Source organism: Plectropomus leopardus, chromosome 8, assembly GCF_008729295.1.
Source record: "Plectropomus leopardus isolate mb chromosome 8, YSFRI_Pleo_2.0, whole genome shotgun sequence".
NCBI classification, from domain to species: Eukaryota; Metazoa; Chordata; class Actinopteri; order Perciformes; family Serranidae; genus Plectropomus; species Plectropomus leopardus.
In genome coordinates this window covers 22,160,239-22,180,941 of record NC_056470.1, presented here as the reverse complement: position 1 = coordinate 22,180,941, position 20,703 = coordinate 22,160,239, and the positions used below count along the sequence as shown (strand labels likewise).

Sequence of the window (20,703 nt, the reverse complement as noted above, 5' to 3'; positions counted from 1 at the left end):
CTATGACTTGCCTCCACACCCTTTTAGACCTCTGAGGTCATCAGGGACCAGTCTGCTTAGTGTTCCTAGGATTAAAACCAAGCAGGGTGAAGCTACTTTCACTTGTTGTGCTACACACAGCTGGAATAAACTTTAAGAAGATCTTTAATGTGCCCCAATTCAGGCTACTTTTAAAACAGGCTAAAGACTATTATGTTCACTTTGTTTATAAAGAAGTACTTCACAACTGGACAGATGGTCTTTTCATAAAACTGGGCTATGAAGTAGAAAGAAACAAATACTTTTGAAATTGATGCTACCCGTTAACAGAGAAAATGGATAGAAAGGGCTGTGGCATTCACCTTTGCTCAAGAAGTAGAAAACTGACAGCCACCAGAATGCACTTTACTTCACTGGACCAATGAACACTCCCACTGGTAGGTGACACCATGTGAGCGTTTTACACAATGGTGTCCAGCTGGCAACCGATGATTTTGTGTTACAGTTAAACGGTAAGCTGAAATGTGTTTCTGAAAACACATCAAATGTTTGGAAGTTTATGACAGTATATTTACACATACAAACAGTAGGAATGGGAGGCATCAGGGTATTATGTTATACCAGCGTATTAAGAAACCCAGACGGTGTGATTTTAAATATAGAAATTTAAGTAGAAAAAAAATACTGAAAAGGCTGGTTTGCAAGCAGTGCGTATCACATGCCCTGGAGGTTACAACTGACCGGCACTGCATGTGTTAGCGGTGTGTGTTCACATTGGCAGCATTTATTGTTGCGGTGTTGCCAGCAGAGCCAGGATGGTATGACAGTTAAAAAAAAAAAAAGAAAAAGAAACCGTCCAAGCCTACTACTTATACTGTTCTGATACAAACCTCTTTTAAATTGGCAAAATGTCACTTTAATCACTGCTAATAATAGCAATCTGACTCTTGCACTTTCTATTTGACTTTCTATGGAATGTGTTTTAATGCGTTTTCTGCATTTTATACTCTTTTGTTATTTATGTGTTTTTATGAATTTCACTTTGAAATTCTTCTTTGTATGAAATGTGCTATATAAACTTACCTTACCTGGGCTCTAGGTGAAGTAGAGACAAGTACAGCAGTGGTAATCTACACCTGACTTTTTTCCTGTGTGGTTAATCTATATTTGTGTGTTTTGCAGGAAGCCCTCAGGTCACGCTGATAAGGAGGTGATGGCTGCCACCGTCCTGACCTCACTCTCCACATCCCCTTTGGTGCTCTATCCTTCCTCTGCAGCCACAGGTAACATTACTGCCTTGGCATCAGCTGCACTCTACATTGAACATACTTGCAGAGGAAACCATCAAATAAGGACTCATCCACCACATTAAACAAATGTATGTCATTCACTGTACATCATGTCGCAGGTTACTCAGTCTCAGTCAGGTGAAGCAGGGGGACCTTGGGTGTGTTAGTTTACCCCCACACAGACTGATTTGCTGAGTCGTTAAAGTGTTACTGTGTTCATCTTATGGAAGGAAGTCTTTTTTATAGTGTTATTAGCACTCTTCCCTTATCTTTGTATGCATAGATGCTTACCCAAGCTCAGCATTTGCTGCCAACTGTTCAGCCATGACCCTAACGTCAGAGCTCCTTTTGCTGTTTCCAGTATTACCATGCCAACCCTGCCAGACGGTCAAAGTCCTATCTGCTTTTTTTCTGCCAGCATTAAACCAAGGCTACTCCTTTTGCTCTCAGTAAGGCAACATGTAGCAGTTGATTCCCCATATCATGCTGTTTCATACCAGTGTACTAGCTGGCGACAATAACTCAATAGCAATGTAATTTTTTATTGTAGAATTTAGCAGTCACAGATCCTGTCAGAGGATGTTGTGGCTCCGAGAGATAATCTTATTGAAAAGCTTACACGACACAAAGTGTAGCAAAGTAAGGATGTTGATATCTTTGATTTAAACACTAATTCTACCACAACTCCAAATTCTCAAATTTACAGGGTTCCCATGGAGATGAAAATCCTGGAAAAGTTATGAAATTAGAAAAACTATGTTCCAGGCCTGGAAATACTTTCGAATTAACTGAATTTTTTGGAACAGTTTTGAATGTAGATTGTTTTGGGTATTTTTTAAAATATGTTCAGAAAATTCCCCAAACAAGTCTAATATTACACAAAATATGTTGTATTTAAAATTTCTTTGATTTGATGTTTTGGTTTCTATCCTCCAGAAAGAAATGCAGCGTTGATGTTTTACAAAGTACTTAGCTAGCTGATGGCAGGAATATCTAACTTGCGAGTTATGGACTCACTGCACTGCACTGCTGCAGAGTGATAGGGGAAATCCTGAAATAGGTATATTTGGTGTTATTTTTGGCATGTAAAAAATAATTTTTTTGGCCTGGTGGCCCACACTTACAGAGGAAACAGTACATTATGTAGCCTAGTTTCCAGCACCATGAAAAAAAAAACCTTGTGGCTTGATATTGAAAGTTGTTACGGTCATAGTTCATAAGTTGAAAGTTAAAATGAGATTGGCCACGCTGTGATGTGGGATTTGTTTGTCTCTTATGGGGGTGAAACATGGTTCACTGCAGAGCTTTAGTAATGCGATGAACCGTAATCCTCATACAAAAATGTATCTATGCAACATATTAACTTGAATTCAGCTCTTAAAATTCCAATAGAAAATAGTTATTGGTTGGTATTTGTAAATCCCCAACATACATAATATTAAGCTTTACTCTATGTTGGGTTTTAGGTTTTATTTTTCCCATGTTTTACCACAGTGAAAGTCCCATCAAGCCGGCATGATTATCCCGTCTTTAAGGTCAAGTGTCATTGGATGAACTGGTCAAAAGGTCAAAGGGTAGCAAAAGGGTTTGTGGGCTAAGACTTAGGGAAATAATATAGTACTGTCTCCAGGAAATAAAAGCTGTGTTGGGCTTAATAGGAAGAGTTCAGTATAGCTAAATGAAAAATATTCGGACAGTAAAGTTTCTTTATTCTATAAAATATTAAAGATATTAGAATTTATTCATCAAATAAGCTCAAATGGTTTATGGCTTGAGAGATTCTGCATTTTCATTTACCTTGTAGAGTTAAAATGTTGTTTATGTTGCCAACATTGTTTTTATTTCAAGCCTTTAAAATAGTGCACACTCACACTCACATTCACATTAACCTGTCTTCAGATATGAAACATCCGCTTTTTAGCCACGTCTTGCCATTAATCTGAACTGTATGCATTCTGTAATCTGCAGTCCCAGAGCCAGCCAGCAGGGCTTGGAAAGAGGTGCTATCAGACAGCTACAGCAGCTCGACCAGTGGCAACTGGAGCTGGGATGCCAGCGACCAATCAGTGCCCTCCACACCGTCCCCGCCGCTTTCTAACGACAACAACAAGAACTTCATGCTCTCGTCCCAGGGCGATGATGTCATTGAGGATGTCGCTGAGAGCACGCACTTCATGTTTGAGGACCCCATACCTCGGAAGCGAAAGGTAAAGATGAATGTTTGGGTTGCTTTTATATTTTGATCAACATGTTTTGATTAATACAGCAGAAATGATGGAAATGAAAAGGGCTCATTATGTGCACCGTTAGATATGGACATGGATGGAGACCTCTGTCTGTACACTGCATCCATGTCATCTGTATTTTTGCACCTTTTCTGAGAGATCCCACCTGTGTTATCATTTGTATATTCAATATCCTCACAGACTACCGTCATATACAATGCTGCCTCCATTGGAGGATACATTATTACGACTCCACTGTTGCCATGTTTGTCGTTGTCAGAAACTTTTGACTCTGCGCTCTCATGCCACCTAATTTATGTGTCTATGCCAACATAAAAGACATGGAAGTATGTGGGCATAGATTGTTCCAAGGTTAGATCTGTTTTCGTACATAAATTGAGTATAAGTGAGCTTTAGGACCATGGCTGTATTATGTGGACTTGATACAGCATTAAACACTGCCCCCGTTCATTCCTAAGATAGTTGCTCAGTGGCGCATGAAGCCAAATGGTTAAACTGCTGCAGGCAAAATCAACCGTATGATCCGGGGATGACTGGCACTAGAGCATCAGAAACCTGTGCTGGCCGAGTGCTGCAGAGTGTGGTCAAGTGACTAATCTTCCGGTTTAGCGCTCTGCTAACTTGAATTGAGATAAAATGATTGTGCAGCTCTTCTATAAATATTTACAGACTGAATGAATTGAATCCCAATAATGAAACGAGTCATTTCCTGGGGGTTGTGATACTCAAAAAAAAAATGCATCCACTGATTTACAAACTCTTTCACCATGTAAGTCTTTGGAAAAAAAGTCTTTTTAGGCCGCAGGGCATCACATGATGGTGCAATTAAACTGTTTGGCTATTATGAAAATTGGCTTCAAAGAATGGCACACCTCCTTGGGGCCTGCTTAAGACTAACTATATATCACTTAGATGATAAATTACATTCTAAGAAATAAGTTGACATCCATAGTCAGTACAGTTTCTTGACTTTGCTGTGGTTTTGTGGTTGACACAGCAGCCCCAGAATGCTGTCAATTCCACTTTTAACCTAAAACAAAATAAATTATTGCACACTAAGTAATGCCTTAGGGCTACAGTTATAGAGAAACAACTCTTATGTGTTGTTTCTATAAAGTAGTAGCAGTGAGAGACCTTGGAAAACCTGCTAGATACATTCAGAAAATGTAATGCAGTTTAACAGCCACTGACATAAGACCTGTCGCTCTCTGCTTGTGCGGATGATGGATTATGTTCTCCCTTTAACTCCTTTCCCTGTCATTTTCTTTTACTATAGAAACAGTCCAGAATGTCATAGTGTTTTTACTGTCAAGAAGCTTTACATCCTCCTTTTAGTCTTTTCAGGAGGGGGAGGTGGGAAGGTTTAGTAAGGATAAAGGAGTGGGGAGGGATGAACAGCAGGAAGTAACAAAAGGTTCAAGGGATGCATAAGAATGAGACTCAGAGGGTGTAGAGGAGAGGAGAACTGATGCTCATGGTAGCAACAAGAGGAGAAATGAATCTCAATATTTCCTCTGGCCATACAGTGACAGAGGAGAGCTCATTTACTTTACAATATGTGGGAGTTTGCAATTCCACCTCCCTGGAGTGGGGCAGCAGTGAAGATTATTGAGCTGCCGAATATATAAAACCATAAAGACACAGAGGACGATGCTGCCAGAGAGTCATGCCATACCATAGATAAGCAGACAGGAAATGAAGTAGGATGACTCCGGGTGGAGAATAGACGCACAAGTTGTGTGGAAGAGGGATAAAACTTGAGTTAACCTGCTGGCTAGCTTTTTGTTGCAATATAGCTGATGCCAACCCCAGAGGTCTAAACCCCTCTATGAGCAGCTGCCCCTTGGATTGTAGGCTGTTTGATTCTGTGCAGGCAGTGGATTAAGAGGATTATTAAACATGGCAATCACCAGTCTTACTGTAACAGTGTTAAGATGCAAGAAAAACGCTTAGGGAATTAAGTGATTTGTGATTGTTTGTGGGAAGAAAGACTAGCTTTGCTGTGTCATTTGTATTAGGGGGGTTGTTTTAAACAGCATGGTACGGGGCATGCACATAGCCAGCACCACCTCAGCATTTAAATGGCATGTTAAGGTTGAACAGAATGAAGTCAGTGCAGTTGAAAGTAGCAATAATGTAGAAGAGACCCAACATAACCATTGATGAAAACCTGTTCTACTCTTCTCTTGCTCATTTTTGGTCTTTCCTGCTCCCTCCATCCCGCCTTTTCTTGCCCTTCTTTCTCCAGTGACTGTTGAAAGGTAATGAGAGAAGACACCCACTATCTTTCATTAGCAGTGATGCAGGTCCCTGCCTGCTCATCGGACAGCTGCCAGCCCCTGATAGGCAAAAGGGAAAATGAACTGATATTAAAAAACACCCACTCCATGTATCTACTCATCTCCTTATGACTTTCTTATGAGTCAAGGGGAGTTATCTGGGTATATGTAACATCAGATTTGAAGAGGATCAGATATCAAATCAACTTTCTCTGTTTACACTGCATACTGTAGGTTGTTTTATTTAGACTGAAGATATTTGCACTTCAACTTCTGCACAACTGTACAGTCCCTCCATTGCACCTTTTGTACATATATTTTGTATTCATTATCTTACATTTTTTCATTTTATATTTTTATATTGCTTCCTTATTTTTTATCTAATGTCTTATTCTATTTAAATTTAGTATTTTTGTTCCTCCTTTATGTTAATTGTTTTGCACCAAAACACCAAGTCAAATTCCTTGTATATGTATATATACTTGGCAATAAAACTGGATTCTGATTCTGATGAACATTTAAAAATGCTTCTTTTGATGATCAGAGGTTAGAAAGAGGTTAGTGTAGTTTTCACAGGTGTGCCTTTGAGGAAGTGAGTGCTCATGTATTCATATTTAGTTGTACTTTTTTGAGAGGTCTTGAATGTTGTTTTAAACATTAGGGGCAGCCCCGGGCTGCAATCCTAACACCAAACTATTTCCGGTAAGGTTGATCTTCTGGACTCAATAAAAACTGTGTTATTCTCCTGTATGGGCTTGGTTTTGCAGGACGCACCAGTTTGCGTTTTGGCATCTCCATAACTGTCTTACCAGCCCATGCTCTGAGACTGAGATTGTAAGAATGCAGAATAAAAATCATGCATTATTTTGGTTTGATGAAAATGAGAAGTTAGACTGAGTGGCAAAGTATGCGACCACATATCTCTAAAGCTTTAGAAAATTCAGCAAACTGGACTGAATAATACACTACAAGTATGAAGGCATACAGAATATACTGTTGATATTTTCCTGTGATTTGTCTCGTACCTATGTAGATGGAAACCGATAGTCTGGCTTGTAAGACCTTTGAGCTGGGCATGTATTGATGCAAAATACTACTTTGTTATCAGAATACAAACCCTCCCAGACTGTGTATATTTTTATTGTTGGACACAGTTTAGTCCATCTAAATGTCAATATATTTTAGTACTATTTAGTTGTACATATTTTCCAGTAAAACATTATGATTGTTTTATTTATTAGTATTTAAGTAAAAGTTATTTGAAAATCTGCAAAAATTTGAAGGGTTTCTTCGTGAATCAGTGACCACAACAAAATCGATGATATGGTCTCTGTCTGAAGTTGCAGTCAGGCATGAAGTCTCCTGTGGGTTTTATCTTGGGTTTAAGGCAAAGAATAAGTTAGTGACAATTTTCGAGTTCTCAGTTTTGCTATCTTACCCAAAAAGTGACGAGCCAACATCCCGACTTATAACATGCACAGACAGCAGGAAGAGATCAAAATAGTACATGTAGTCTGCTCATTGATCAGTCAGGGAACATGAAAATACTGTGAAGTAGACAGAAAAGGGTATAGTTTCATTGTCCCCTCTTCTTCTGTCGCTCTCTCTCTCTCTCCCTTTCACTTTGTAGGTGTCTGAACTTGTCATATATCAAGTTTCTATTTTTATAGACTTGCTGCTCTAATAGCTCTCTAATGAGGTATAGTGTTTGGCCCCTTGTAGCGTGGCACTCAATCTCCCTGGAAGGCCTTTGTATAGAAGGTGCCAATGAGATCCACACAGAGGGACGTGACAATACGGGCTGCATAGACCTCCATTTCCCATGAAATACTCATCAGTGTGTTTTACAGATAATGTGTTAAGTTTCATCACTGTTTCTATCATGGCTGACAGCTGATGTTTTTCCATTGTTGAGAAAATGATTCACAACCCAAGGGCTTTAATTAGAGGATTAAATAAATAAACCAAAGATAGATGTAATGACAACACACTCTGTTGTGTTTGTAGTGACACTTGTTTAAATTAGCTCTTTCTGACTCATTTTGGTTTTGTGCTGAATGTCTCTTTCAGAACTCAATGAAGGTGATGTTCAAGTGCTTGTGGAAGAACTGTGAAAAGGTCCTCAGCACCTCCTCAGGGATCCAGCGACACATTCGCACCGTCCATCTGGGGTAAGTTACAAGTCATTACAAGAAAAGCAATGACATGTAGTGCTCAGTTATCGTATACATCAGGGATTCTTGATCACAAATTAGCTGTATTCTTCACATCTCTTTTGGCCCAGACACACACCAAACTGACATCAAAGACTTGAGTCATGTCTCTTCGCTAGCACACTGCAAAGGGCAAAGCATCTTTACCGTGGTCTAGCAGACAATAACACAAACAATTATGTTTGTGCTGAAGAGTTCAGTGGGTAAAAAAAATTATCTTGCTTGTATTTTGGACATAGGCCTTATTGACTTGCTTGCTTTCTTAACTTCCGCTTCTTTTGATTTGCCAATCAGAGTGATTTCATTCACCAGCGGATCATCTTCTCACAGATCAAGATGCTGATTTGGCTGATGCTCACATATGGACCATCATTGACTGACAGCTGGCTTGCTGTGTCAGGGTCCTCGTAGACAGTCTTGGGGTTAACACTTTACGCAATGTAAGACTGTGATGTAAGGCATTATGGGTTCCTTTATTCAGTAAGTTCCTCAACTATCTGCATAATAGGCGAATAGGAAAAAAGTCATCAATCGTGCTGACACCAGTGACACTGTCTAGAGCACCTGTAGATAGGTTCTTTAGCTGAGGTAGTCTGTGCTGACTCTAAATAGGAACAGGTTGCAAATGATTTAAGAAACTTTTTGTGATATATAATAAGTGATAAACTGGTCAAACAAGCTGGACTATTCCACTATAAAGCCATGGTTTGGTGAGCAAGAGACTCGAGTTTATTTAATTGTGTTTGGCCCTTAAAAAGAAAAAACATGTGTGAACGGCATATAAACTTCAGGATAAGGCAAGAGGGAAATCCAGGCACTCGAAAAGTATGCAAACATGAAAAATGAGGATTTACATTAAAAAGCCTTTATTATAGACACCGGCCTTCGTCACGTTCGCATAATTTTGGAGTGCTTGGATTTCCCACTCGCCTTATCATGTTGTTTCCCATCTTTCATGAGCACCAAATACTATTTCGTGACCTACATTTGATTATGATCCACAGAGCAAACCAGTCAGCTCTCTTTCGTGGCATATAAACTTCATTTAAGTCTGTCTGTCTAATGGTGTCCCTCCTTGTTAGGATATGGATTTGTGTTGATGTTGTATTGGGCAAGTGTGAGGTTTAAATTTGTTTTGTTAACTTGCAATTATCTGACAATGCGTCCTAGACAGTGTTGGGATCTAATGCAAAAGCAATGCCATGCGTAATGAAACCAATTAGTTTCTACAGAAAGTAATTAAGTAAAGTAATTAAGTGCTTCTTTTTTAAGTAATACATTGTATTACTTGTACTGTATTGTTATCACATGAAATAATGGACCCCATACATGTATGATTAAAGTCTCGCATGCTGCTCTGTTGTGCCGTCAGCCCCAGTTCTCATCTCTTAACCACCACACACACACACGCGCGCATGCACACACACACACACACACACACACACACACACACACACACACACACACACACACACACACAACACACACAACACACCACATCACCACCACCAGGCAGTATGATGATCTTTATGAGTCACACTGATGATGTTCCTAGTGACACCGACAGTATTTAAAAGTTTGTTTTTATTTGTTTTCATATTCATGTTTTTGTAACTGCAGGCTTTGGTTTTCGCTCAGATAAAGACCTCCACTGTGTGGGTGTCACTTAAGTAATCACTTCTCTACGGCTTCGGGGTAATCATGTTAAACTCTGTGATTTAAATTATGTGGTAAGACAAGAAAAGTGACAAATCTAACACGTCAATGCTTGGATGCTGTTCATCTGCCTGCCTTTACATCTGAGCAGAGCTGAACTTGTTTATTAGCACTTCTTCCTCACATATGAGCCATGTGCTTAGAGGTATATTGAACAATGAGGAAGCCGATACTTTCATATCACAGATGCTTAAAAGATGGCCGAATACAATATACAGGTATGAGGTACCACGTTGTATCATATATGTATGTGTTCCATTGTATCACATCGTAACAGTACAGCACTAGTTTACATTGCTGCTTTTGACCCAATGCAGCAAGTAGGTTCGAGACAATTTAAAACGATACATCTGTCATTCAGTGAAATACGAAGCAGCAATAACTTTCAGTTTGCACAAAGATTTGAAAGTGATGCTAATTCTGATAATTTTATGTTCATATCACTAGAAGCAAGTAGAGACAGACAGACTCCCACTGTTACTTCATGCATTAGTTTAACCTCCTACAGTTATTGTCATTTCATCACCAGCCTGTTTGTTTGAGGACCCCTGCAGCACACTGGCTTTTACTGCCCCCTGCTGCTGGGATGAGCAACCGCCTCCTGCACTTTTTTTCCCATATAACTGACGGCTGGGCTTGTGTTTCTAGATGTCAGTAGCTTTTTATTAAAATGGAAAGTCACAGGCAGGGAAATTGCAATCTTTCACACCACTGTTAAATTCAATTAAATAAAAAAAACAACTTTATTTACCCCGCTGAGGGGCAATTCCAGGGGCAGGCAAAGCAAATAACAGTACATTAGGACACAGTACTGGCTGCAATATTTACGATACATGACCAAAAGTAGCGGTGGTCATGTAGCAGAGGTACAGTCAGATGGTCAGATGTCCAGCAGTGATAAAATATAACTTAAAAACCTTTAAGTCTGAGAGGCTGGTGCTGACAGATTTGAATGGGATTCCAGCTCAGCATTTTAAAATGTACTTTTAATGTTTTGAGAGTATGTTTATTATTTTCTTCTTCTCAGCATTGTTTAAATGTTTACAGTCTATGGTAAGAAATCATTGAATGAATTAAACCTTTTATTGCCCTTAGGGGAAATAGCTAAGCAAAACAGAGCATTGAAAAGACACCACCAACAACGACACATAAAATACATGTGCATAGTATGTAAAAATATGCTGAATTGGTTGGTGCATTTTTTAAATGTTTTTCAATATGATACTGAATGCGGAACTAAGATTAAAACCATCCACACACAGAAATCATACAATTGAAATTTTGGGAAATTGGATAAACATGATTAGCATTTCTTTAGTGTACTTCAATGTTTTCTGCTTTATTTCCACAGAAATATCTAACAGAATGAAAATATTGTACTCTATTACAATGGCAATATTTCATATGTCTACTCAGCCAACAGTCTTCAGGCTAATGCTCCTCAGAGGAATGCCCATTTGTGATCATGGACCGGAGCCATGAAATTAATGGTTGCGGATGAGAGAGGAATAAGTGGAAGCATAACAGATACATACCATAAAGCATTTTCTGGCACCACATTTATGAATTTAGAATGAAAGGGAGAAACAGACTTAGTTTGAGAATATACCTGCAGCGCCTTCATAAAGATGTGATAAGATGAGTTTTGAAGCTGCTGCTGCTGTGAAACAAAATGAGAGAGGCAATCTTAAAAAGCTGTGTGGCTCAAAATGTAAAGGGTTTAATGCCTTTTATCATAACATAAAAGCTGAAACTAAAATTAAAATGGAGCTATAATAACCTTAATGTACTGATATCCTAAAGAGTTTCTCGATGTTTCTGTCCTGCAGGCGAAACAGCGACTCGGACTACAGTGATGGAGAGGAGGACTTTTACTACTCAGAGATTGAGGTCAACATGGACAGCCTAACGGAGGGCTTGTCCAGCCTCACACCCACATCCCCCACCACGGCTGGCCCTCCGCCCGTCTTCCCTCCACCGCTTACCGCTGTCCCTCACTCCGAACACATCAGTATGAACGGCTCGCAGAGCCACGCCCCGACATTGCTTAGTCAGTCTGCTCCCTCCACGCTCTGCCACATTCGCACTGACCACGCCTACCAGGTAATTCACACAAGACACACTGGACTCACGCATTACTTAATATGATTTCAAAAAATTGATGCCACTGCAGTGCCACAGGACAGAACATCAAGTAGTTTGTATGTTACAAAGCCAAAAAGTTTGAGATTTCTATCATATGGAATCTGCAGATACAGTTTTTGAGATCAGTGTGGGAAAAAAGCTTTGAGGTCAGAGCGAATTACTGAACTCCTACACCAGTGTGGGAGTATATCTCAGGGAGAGAAAGCAGAACAAAAAGAAAAACATTGCAAATATTAACAAAAGGTCACATGAAGAATGAAGTCCGAATATTTTTGAAAGTCAGAGAAGATATTCAATCGTGCTCAAATTCCTGCTTGCAACACTTTATTTGAACTGCTTTGTAGCAACTTTGGGTACCCGCGCCTCCTCCCTCTTCTGCTCCTCGTCCTTCCTCTTCTTTTTCTTCCTCTTAACTATACAAATTCATGTGCACTCTTCTCACTTATATGCCCTTGGAGGTAAAACTGAAAGGATTTCAGCTGGAAAAACACATTTGGTTAAAGTATAACTCTTTCAGTACTGAATATTGAATTCACTCCTTCAGTCTGCCGTGGTTCGAGGTTGTATGGAACTTGCAGTTGCTATGACAACACAAAATGCACTTCAGAATAGACTTACAGTATGTATATGCACTGAAACTACAAATACCCCTTGTTATAAATACACTCATCTTTAATTCAATACTGCAAACTTATGTGTTGTTACCACGTTCTACAGGTGCCTGTCAGTATTGTTTATCTATAGTTATAAAACTCACATTTTCTGTTGATGTAAAATCCAAAGTTTTGTGGTAAGCAGTTGTGTTCTTGGTCAGATTTCAGCTGTCGAGGTGGAGAAGTGCCTTCCCTGCTCATTATATGATCTCTTTTCTCTGTATTCTCCTCCTGTCCGTCTCTGTCTGCACCTTTGCTGTCCCTCCTCCTTTCTGTCGTGTCCTCTCCTGGCTATGGCGGGTGGTTGTCCACGTTCCAGGCCACTGCTCCAGTGAGTATCCCAGTGGGTCCTGAGCTGGCTGGGTTAGGCAGTGGTAATGGGACCGGGCTTGGAATTGGGACTGGGAACGGCATCAGTGTGTCGTGGCAATCCCCTCCTGTCATTTTCAAAGGCGTCCCGGTGAGTGAGGCTTGGTCTCACGCCTTTTTATCTTAATTTTAACCTCTCTCCTGCTGTTTCTACTTGTCGTCGTTTTTAATTTTTTTTTTTTTTTTTTTAGCTTTTTATGTCACCCATTTTGTTTTCTCTCTCCCTGCTTCTTCATACCATCTTCTCTTTATATTGAGATTAGTGATGCATGATAATGATTATTTCTACCGATAACCGATAATTTCCAGCTTCTTATGGCCGATAAGATACTGATAACCGATCATTTCTTTCTGTTTGGTTTTCATTACTGGACGGTATGAAAGGCTGAGATGTAGTGAGTACAGATTATTATAATTTGAGCATTTTCATAAAGAAAACGACATTTCAGACAAAAAGCTGGGAAATTCGCATTTTTGTAAAAGAAAGTTATTATCAAGAGCAAAATCAATTTCATTTTTATATATTTTTTTGTTTTTTGTTTTTTGTTTTGTCAACTTGAATTGTACAAAAATAATGCCGAGAATAATATTCTTTTTGAGTAATAGTGGAAGTATAGAGTGGAACATTCCCCAAAATGTCAGGAAGCATCACAGCTACAGAACAGCCCCTAAGTAAGCCTAACAGCTTTGTTGTGATCTCTGCATATTCTTACATTGTTCTGCTTGTTGGTAGTTGGGAGGAATCAGACATCAGATGGAAAATCTCATCAGTGGCAGGGAAAGAGTTAAAACCGTGGGAAACCGTGCTGCTGACTGTGATGACATGTTTTGACTGATCTAGCAGGCGCAGCAGTTTGACGTCACGTGCAGCATAATGCAGTGTGTGTCGTACTGGAAAATCAAATTCTCTAATCGGAATTATCGGTATTACATCATAAGTCCCATTATCAGGACGATAATTATCGTGCATTTATAAAGAGAAGATCTGCAAAGAAAGACAGATGCATCTCTATTAGGGATGCACGATAATTATCGTGCCTAAAGAAGTTGGATACTGTGTACCATTTTGCTTTTCGTTTTACAACTGGCAGTGAAAACGGCAACACCACTGTACACTGTTCACTGCTGCTAAATGGCATTCTCTGTCCGTCCGCAGACTCTCGCATTGGTTAGTTTTTATTTGTAGGAGTCTTCTTGGGCTTCTTATTTGTGTACAAAACTAGATCAGCATGACCTGCACTCTCAGTATTCTCTTGATGTTGTTCCCCAGGGTTCGCACAGAACTTGGCAAATAAGCTTTTAAAAATGCTGCCCCCTCCACTTGGAATAACTTACAGAAGGACCTGAAACTGTCTGATCTGATCACTATGTGGGAATTGAAGTCAGCTTCAAAAGATCGAGAAACCAGCACTCTTGGTCAATAGGATTGCTACTGTGATTCTCACTGAAATAGAAAATTGCACATATTAACATATTTGACTGTTCGGTGTTGCATTTTAACTGGACGCTGTGCTTGCTCTTTGTAATGTGTGATAGTTTTATTTGTCTGCTTGTATTTAATATTGTTCCGATGTTTTTGCTGCCGTCACTTGAAAAAAAATTTAAATGTCAATTAGTCATTTGCCTGGTTAAACAAAGAAGAAGAAGAATATATATAAACACACACACACACACACACACAGTGCATAAAGTGCATAACATATATCATGCTAAGGGCACATAAAAACAATGCATGGAGGTTTACATTGCAGCCTGGGTAGCGGTTGCCAGCTGCAGCGGCCACGCTCAATACTGGACTAATTTCAAAAATTGTTTTTTCCCCAAGTTACACTTTAAAAGTGACCAACATTATGTTATATATGTCTCATAGCTCTTTGTGTAAGAATTATGCAACTAAATAGAAATTTCAAAAAAAGTAGGAATTAAGTATTAAAACAATCAAACTACAACAACTAAGGTAAAAACTTTAAAATGCACTCTCTAATATCATCAGGGCGTCTTGTGGCTGTTTAAAGGCTGGGGCCATAATGGCTGAAGCGGCATTGCCATGAATCAGAGTCTGGGCTCATGGGACAGCCAGGAGACAGTCAGAGGACCTGAGGGATCTGGGGGCCACATATTCTCTCTTAAAAGCACATAAGATGTCCTTGGGCACAGAACTTTTTAAAGATTTACAAACCAATAAAAGGGTCTTAAAATCAATAATAAAACTGACAGGGAGCCTCTGCAGGGGCAAGCAAAATCTTATGTAATGTGAGCTCTCCTGGTTGTAGATAAAACATGTACAGATACATTTAATATGAATCGATTTTGAACTGGCTTTTTTCAACAGACCAAAAAGGATTGCATCAGGATAGTGCAGCCAGCTAGTGATAAAGGCGCAGATTGATTGCTTAACATTGGCCTGAGCAGCAGCACTCTGATAACACTTTTTTAGTGACACAGAACAGCCTTGAGATAAGAACCAAGGATGACACCTACTTGGAGTACACTTTGGTTACTAGTTCCTCTCGCTTGTCACGGTTGTGTTGCAGAGCCATGCGTGTGCTAACATCTAAGACACACTTATGCAGCGTATTCATGCAGTTTGTTTCAGCTGGATGCCATCCATGTAATTGTGATAACGTGTGCCTGTTTCATGATATAAGAAGATTATAGAAGTCGCACAGTGCACACATTTGCTCTTCCTGAACCACTCTTACACTAACTCTAACCAATCTCTCCTATCTTGGCTAAACCTAACCATCCCAACCAACAAAGGCAAAGAGTAGTAGCAAATCAGAGAGAGAGTAGGCTGGGTCTTTGCGCACAGTACAGCTGTGCTCCACAAAGTGTTATTGTGACTCTTACTAATCGGAGGCAATAAAGAATTTTCTGCCAGTAAGGTACTAAAGTGATGACAGCAGTGAGGCCAACTCATTTCCGAAGTGTATGAGAAAAAAATTGCAAACAGTATTTAAAGCTGCACTAAGACTTAAAAGACCAAGGCGAACAACCTTGATCTTAAATTCATTCACAACTGTTAATAAGGCTGTCTCTGTGCTGTTAACCCCTTTGGCCCTGTTTTAATCATGCAGAGTGGTATGTCTTGAGCACACAGACCGTGTGGATGTCTCTAAACTCACCTGCTATTTTGGTTCATGTATGTGCAGCAGTGCAAAGTGCAAAAAGGTTGGAGGAATTTATATATAGATCAGAGATTGCTGTGATTAATTAAGACACATCCCGGTTGTAGTTACTCCAAAAGCCGGCCAATCACAGTGACACATGACGACGATAGTTCAAAGAAATGAAGAATCAGCTTATCCAGGAAATCCTGTGTTTGTCTGGATGTAATGATGTGAGCATGCTGGACCACAAATCTGCAGACAGAAACAGATAGTGTGTGTGTGTGTGTGTGTGTGTGTGTGTGTGTGTGTGTGTGTGTGTGTGTGTGTGTGTGTGTGTGTGTGTGTGTGTGTGTGTGTGTGTGTGTTTAGTTAATGAAAGTAGTTTGATATTTTAGTCATTATTCTACTGTATTTGACACTGTAAATGGTTAGTTTGTATCTTAAAATGCAGCATTTGTTTTGTAGTGCATCAAGTATGAAATATGAGTAATTTAACTTGGACTCTGAGAAGCTGTTGGCAAGTTATAACCCGTCAGTGTGATGTGTGTAGATGTGTGTCCTGACTGATATTATAGTAACATTTTTACTGATGTTATAATACATTTCAGGTCAGTCATGTTTTTTTGCTGATTGACCATTGTGCAATGAGTATCCATTACACCAGAGTGGATTACATATTTTCTAGTTTTAAAGGCTTCAACTCTTTTAAAAACTCATAACACCTTAATTTCTTGATACTTTTTACACCTCTGGCTATTTATTTTCTGATAAGTTAAAGTTTTTATCACTTTGCATTGAGGAATTACTTTCCCCGTAATGTAATAAGATACTACATAATCTGTAAAATATGTTATTACAATATCAGTCATGACATTTTAATACATTATTGGTTAAACTATTACATCATTCATTATTATAACAATTTCAGTCAAATTAAGTGCAAATTTGATCACATTTCTAGAAAATGATTACATTATTGGGTGCTACATGGTACAATATTGAGAATGTTTGTCTTTCCACTTTTGCAGGGGCCTGTGACTCACATCCGGACAGTGAGCATAGGTGAAAAGCGGCAGCCGGCAGCTAGCACGCATGCCACTGTTAACAAGAGCCATGCTTTAATAACGCCGGCACTGAAATCTACACCTGGAACCAGGTATGCAGCAGGCAACTGTCTGTGTGATTGTGTTCTGTGTGTTGGTTCAATATATCAAGAAAGTGAGGCTGGTTTGGCTACTGTCATCTCCAGCTACTGTCAACTATGAGATGGTGTTTAAGATAAAACATTTTATCTTCCTTTATCCTTATCTTTGTTTATTCTTTTATCTTCCCTTGTCCCCCATTTCACGATCACTTGATATTCGTTGCTTTCCCCCTGTGGTTATCATTGTTGTTTGAGTGGCTTTATAAATAGCAGGACCCAGCCACAACAAGTACGTGAAGCTCTGCCAGAACCCTGAGTTGCTCTTTATGGTGCTGAATCATATCACATCAGATTTCAGATCACGTAAAAAAGAGCAATAGCAATTGCATCACATTGTTATCCTCCTCAAAGATGTTTTCCTTGTATTGAATTACATTTATATTGACTTGTTGAAAGGAAAGACTTGTTTGTATGTGTGTCCGACCCTGCCCCTACATGAGCATGTACAAATTCATGTGCCTTTGAGCGCATTGCACATATATACGTGTTTTTATGCCCGTGTGGGCGTCTGGATGTCTGTGTGCTTGTCCTTATGCTGTCACATCTGCTGTTACCAAGGAAACCCCGTGGGGAGGCGAAGAAGTGCCGAAAGGTGTACGGCATGGAGAAGAGAGACATGTGGTGCACAGCCTGTCGCTGGAAAAAAGCCTGTCAGAGATTCACCGACTAATCCAGTCCCCCCCTTTCTTTATTGTGAGATGAGCTCTTCCTCACTCGGAGTGACAGCTGTAGGTGGACTCTTCCACTGAGGAGACGAGGGGAGATTTCTCCACCACGGAGCTCTCAGTGCTGCTTCCTCCAGCCCAGCAGGGGGTTCACCTTCTCTCTTTTCCATTTCCAAACACAAAGAGAAAATAAAACTGGTGGGTAAAAACAAAACAAAAAAAAAAACTGTGCAACTTTATGCAGGTTTGCAGACTTTTTTTCTAGGACTGAAACATTTTCATTCACAAATAAGGAAAACATTTAAATTGGAATTTGATTTCTTTGTTTTTCTCTTGCCATTTTTCACGGCCTCAACTCAAGGCAATGTTTAAAGACTACAGATAAGCTTTTTGGTATACTCTGTTGTTCATTTGAGGAGCATCATGTAGTCTACTGTTTATGTGGTGGATCATGAAACTTTTTGGAGGTTCAAGGGTTAACACCAGATTTGCTCGGTAAGACCTCTGTAGCATATCTGTTCATTGTCACTGTTTAATTAAGGGACTTCAAACCTACGCCTGTTCACTTACAACCAACAGTTTAGGTGTAAGCTAAATCCTGAATCTAGCATCCCTGTCTTCTGCAGCCTTACTGGATATCGACATTATGTTGAGGTGCATATTGTTCAGTATCTACTACCTGTTCATTAAGCATTCAGCACAGCCAGCTATTCTTCTTGTAATTTTGTAAAAATGCACAAAACCCTCAAACACAAGTGGTACAAGAGTTTGCCCTTGACTTTCCAAAATATTTTTGAGAGATGTACACAATATCTGAAATATTCGTTCCTCTCTTTACTTATACCCTAGAGATATGCACCTTGGAGAAATAAGTCATCTTTTAGAGTATCACTGAAACCACAGCGTATGCCTGAGAGACCTGATATCTATTTCTTATATAGAGTTTATTTTCAGCATTGACTTGCTGAAGCAACTAGCAGTTGCACTGTGCAATCAGCAGGATTCCAGCATTTATTATGGTCTTGCTTTGTGGTTGTCATTGTTATTAAGGCGAGTTGAGGCAAAAAGGCTCAGTTTTTTTCCTTTTATAGCAGATGTTCTTAAAGAGACTGTTTACCACAATGAATGATACATGATTGATTGCTGCCCTTTGAAACTTTAACTTACTGATGTTAATTGTGTTTGTAGGTGAAAAACAAAGAGATTGTAACCAAAAAATCATTTCTTACCATTTTAAATGGAGAGGTTACCCAATCTTTAGACTTCACGGTAACTGTCACTAACCAGCACTGCAACATTTGTAGATACCAAACTTCATAGGACATGTTCCTATGTTTTTATTTTAGTCGATGTTGCGTTTAATCGTTTGGAATAATCTTTTACTCTAAACATTTGGAAATGAAAAGTGAGAATCAAATCAGTGCGGAGCAGCAGTGTGGGTGGGCGACTATATACTGATTGATATGAAAGTGAGGAGAAGCGTGCTGTTTTTTTTTTTTTTAAATTGAAAGTTACAAGTTTTTAGAATAGGCCTGTAATCTTAAAAGACAGGCCTGCCTTTCCAAACTTTAGGTGAAATATAGGCGGTAGATTTTTAGAATTTTTTTATGTTTCCCTTTTACCTGTATGAGAAAAACAAAAAACAAATCTGCAATATTGTCCATTCTATGAAAAAAGGACCCTTTAAAAAAAAACATTTAGTTACCCAATTTACATTTCTTGTAATAATCTAAGATACAATGAACAATGAAAGAAAAAATGCAATTGGTACCCTAACAGAATTTAATCTCAGATATTTTTTTTCCCTAAAAATATTTGAAAAGATGTTCTCCTGCTACACAGGAGTGTTCCTACAAAAGACAAATACAGTGAGTAGGTTTACATGCACACTAATATTCCACTATTTTTCCGAATATGACAAATTCTGAATTTGAGTCAGATCATTTAAACAGCATGTTCTGTTTTGATTTTCTGAAGTAGGCCTTACTTGGAGTGAAGCATTTTCCGGTTAGGACGTAGGATATGCCGATGTTATTTCGGTTTTAGAAGCATTCTCATTTGTGACACACGGCCTCTTGTCTGTTAACAGTTGGCTCTGTGTGTTGTACACAAACCAACATGCCAAGACTTTGTAAGGCTGTGGGGTAGAGATGCATGCCCAAAAGAAAAGCCCACATTTCTGGATGGAAGAAGAAACACCTACTTTTAAACATTATGAAAGACCTGAATATCAACCGGCTTTTGGATACCTGTAACTATTGTAACACTGAAATTTAAAAAAAAAAATTTACACAACTATTTTGTGCAAAGAAGCAAAATGGCACAAGCAGTTTCGGCCATTCCAATTTGACATATTTTGATGCGATAAACAACATGTTAGGGTACATTAATCAGTGTATTCATGGCTTTAAGTAAAGGGGAATACAGTTGGAATATTCTTTTTCAAAAGCCCTGTAAACAGCATAGCAGGAATATTGTCTTTTTTTGGAATACGGTCAAAATTGGGAATATTTTGTGCATGTAAACATAGTGAAACAAGTCACCAGGCTAAAACACCTGCAGAGTTGAGGTGTATTTGTAATTGTTTTAATATGACATTGATGAACAACTAAGTGATGATATGTTATTGGTGATAATTAATAAGTTGAACAGAATTAAACATCAGTAGTCATAGTTAAATTTTTTTAATTTAGATATTTTCTTTCCTCCCCTCATTAGCAACAGTAGTAACTTATTCTGAGCTGACTCAGTACATTTTTAGATTTAAACGATTGATAAAAGACATTACCAATCTACCAAGATGACCTGCTTCCCATAAACCATAGCCAAGTTAGT

The 20,703-nt window shown here is 39.0% G+C and overlaps 1 protein-coding gene across 2 annotated transcripts in view; it reads left to right on the top strand.

The window, feature by feature from the left end:
• The window catches only part of slc2a4rg (SLC2A4 regulator), a 47,523-nt gene extending 29,419 nt beyond the window's left edge, over nt 1-18,104 (top strand). Inside the window, exons 3-9 of one of the 2 annotated variants that reach the window (XM_042491236.1) lie at nt 1,162-1,262; nt 3,237-3,475; nt 7,864-7,964; nt 11,552-11,825; nt 12,840-12,980; nt 17,028-17,155; nt 17,762-18,104. In XM_042491236.1, coding sequence (XP_042347170.1) covers nt 1,162-1,262; nt 3,237-3,475; nt 7,864-7,964; nt 11,552-11,825; nt 12,840-12,980; nt 17,028-17,155; nt 17,762-17,873 — 1,096 coding nt within the window. In that variant the 3' untranslated portion in view covers nt 17,874-18,104. The remainder of the gene's footprint in view (nt 1-1,161; nt 1,263-3,236; nt 3,476-7,863; nt 7,965-11,551; nt 11,826-12,839; nt 12,981-17,027; nt 17,156-17,761) is intronic. The other variant, XM_042491238.1, reaches the window with a different exon arrangement.
• Nucleotides 18,105-20,703: the final 2,599 nt, after the last annotated feature.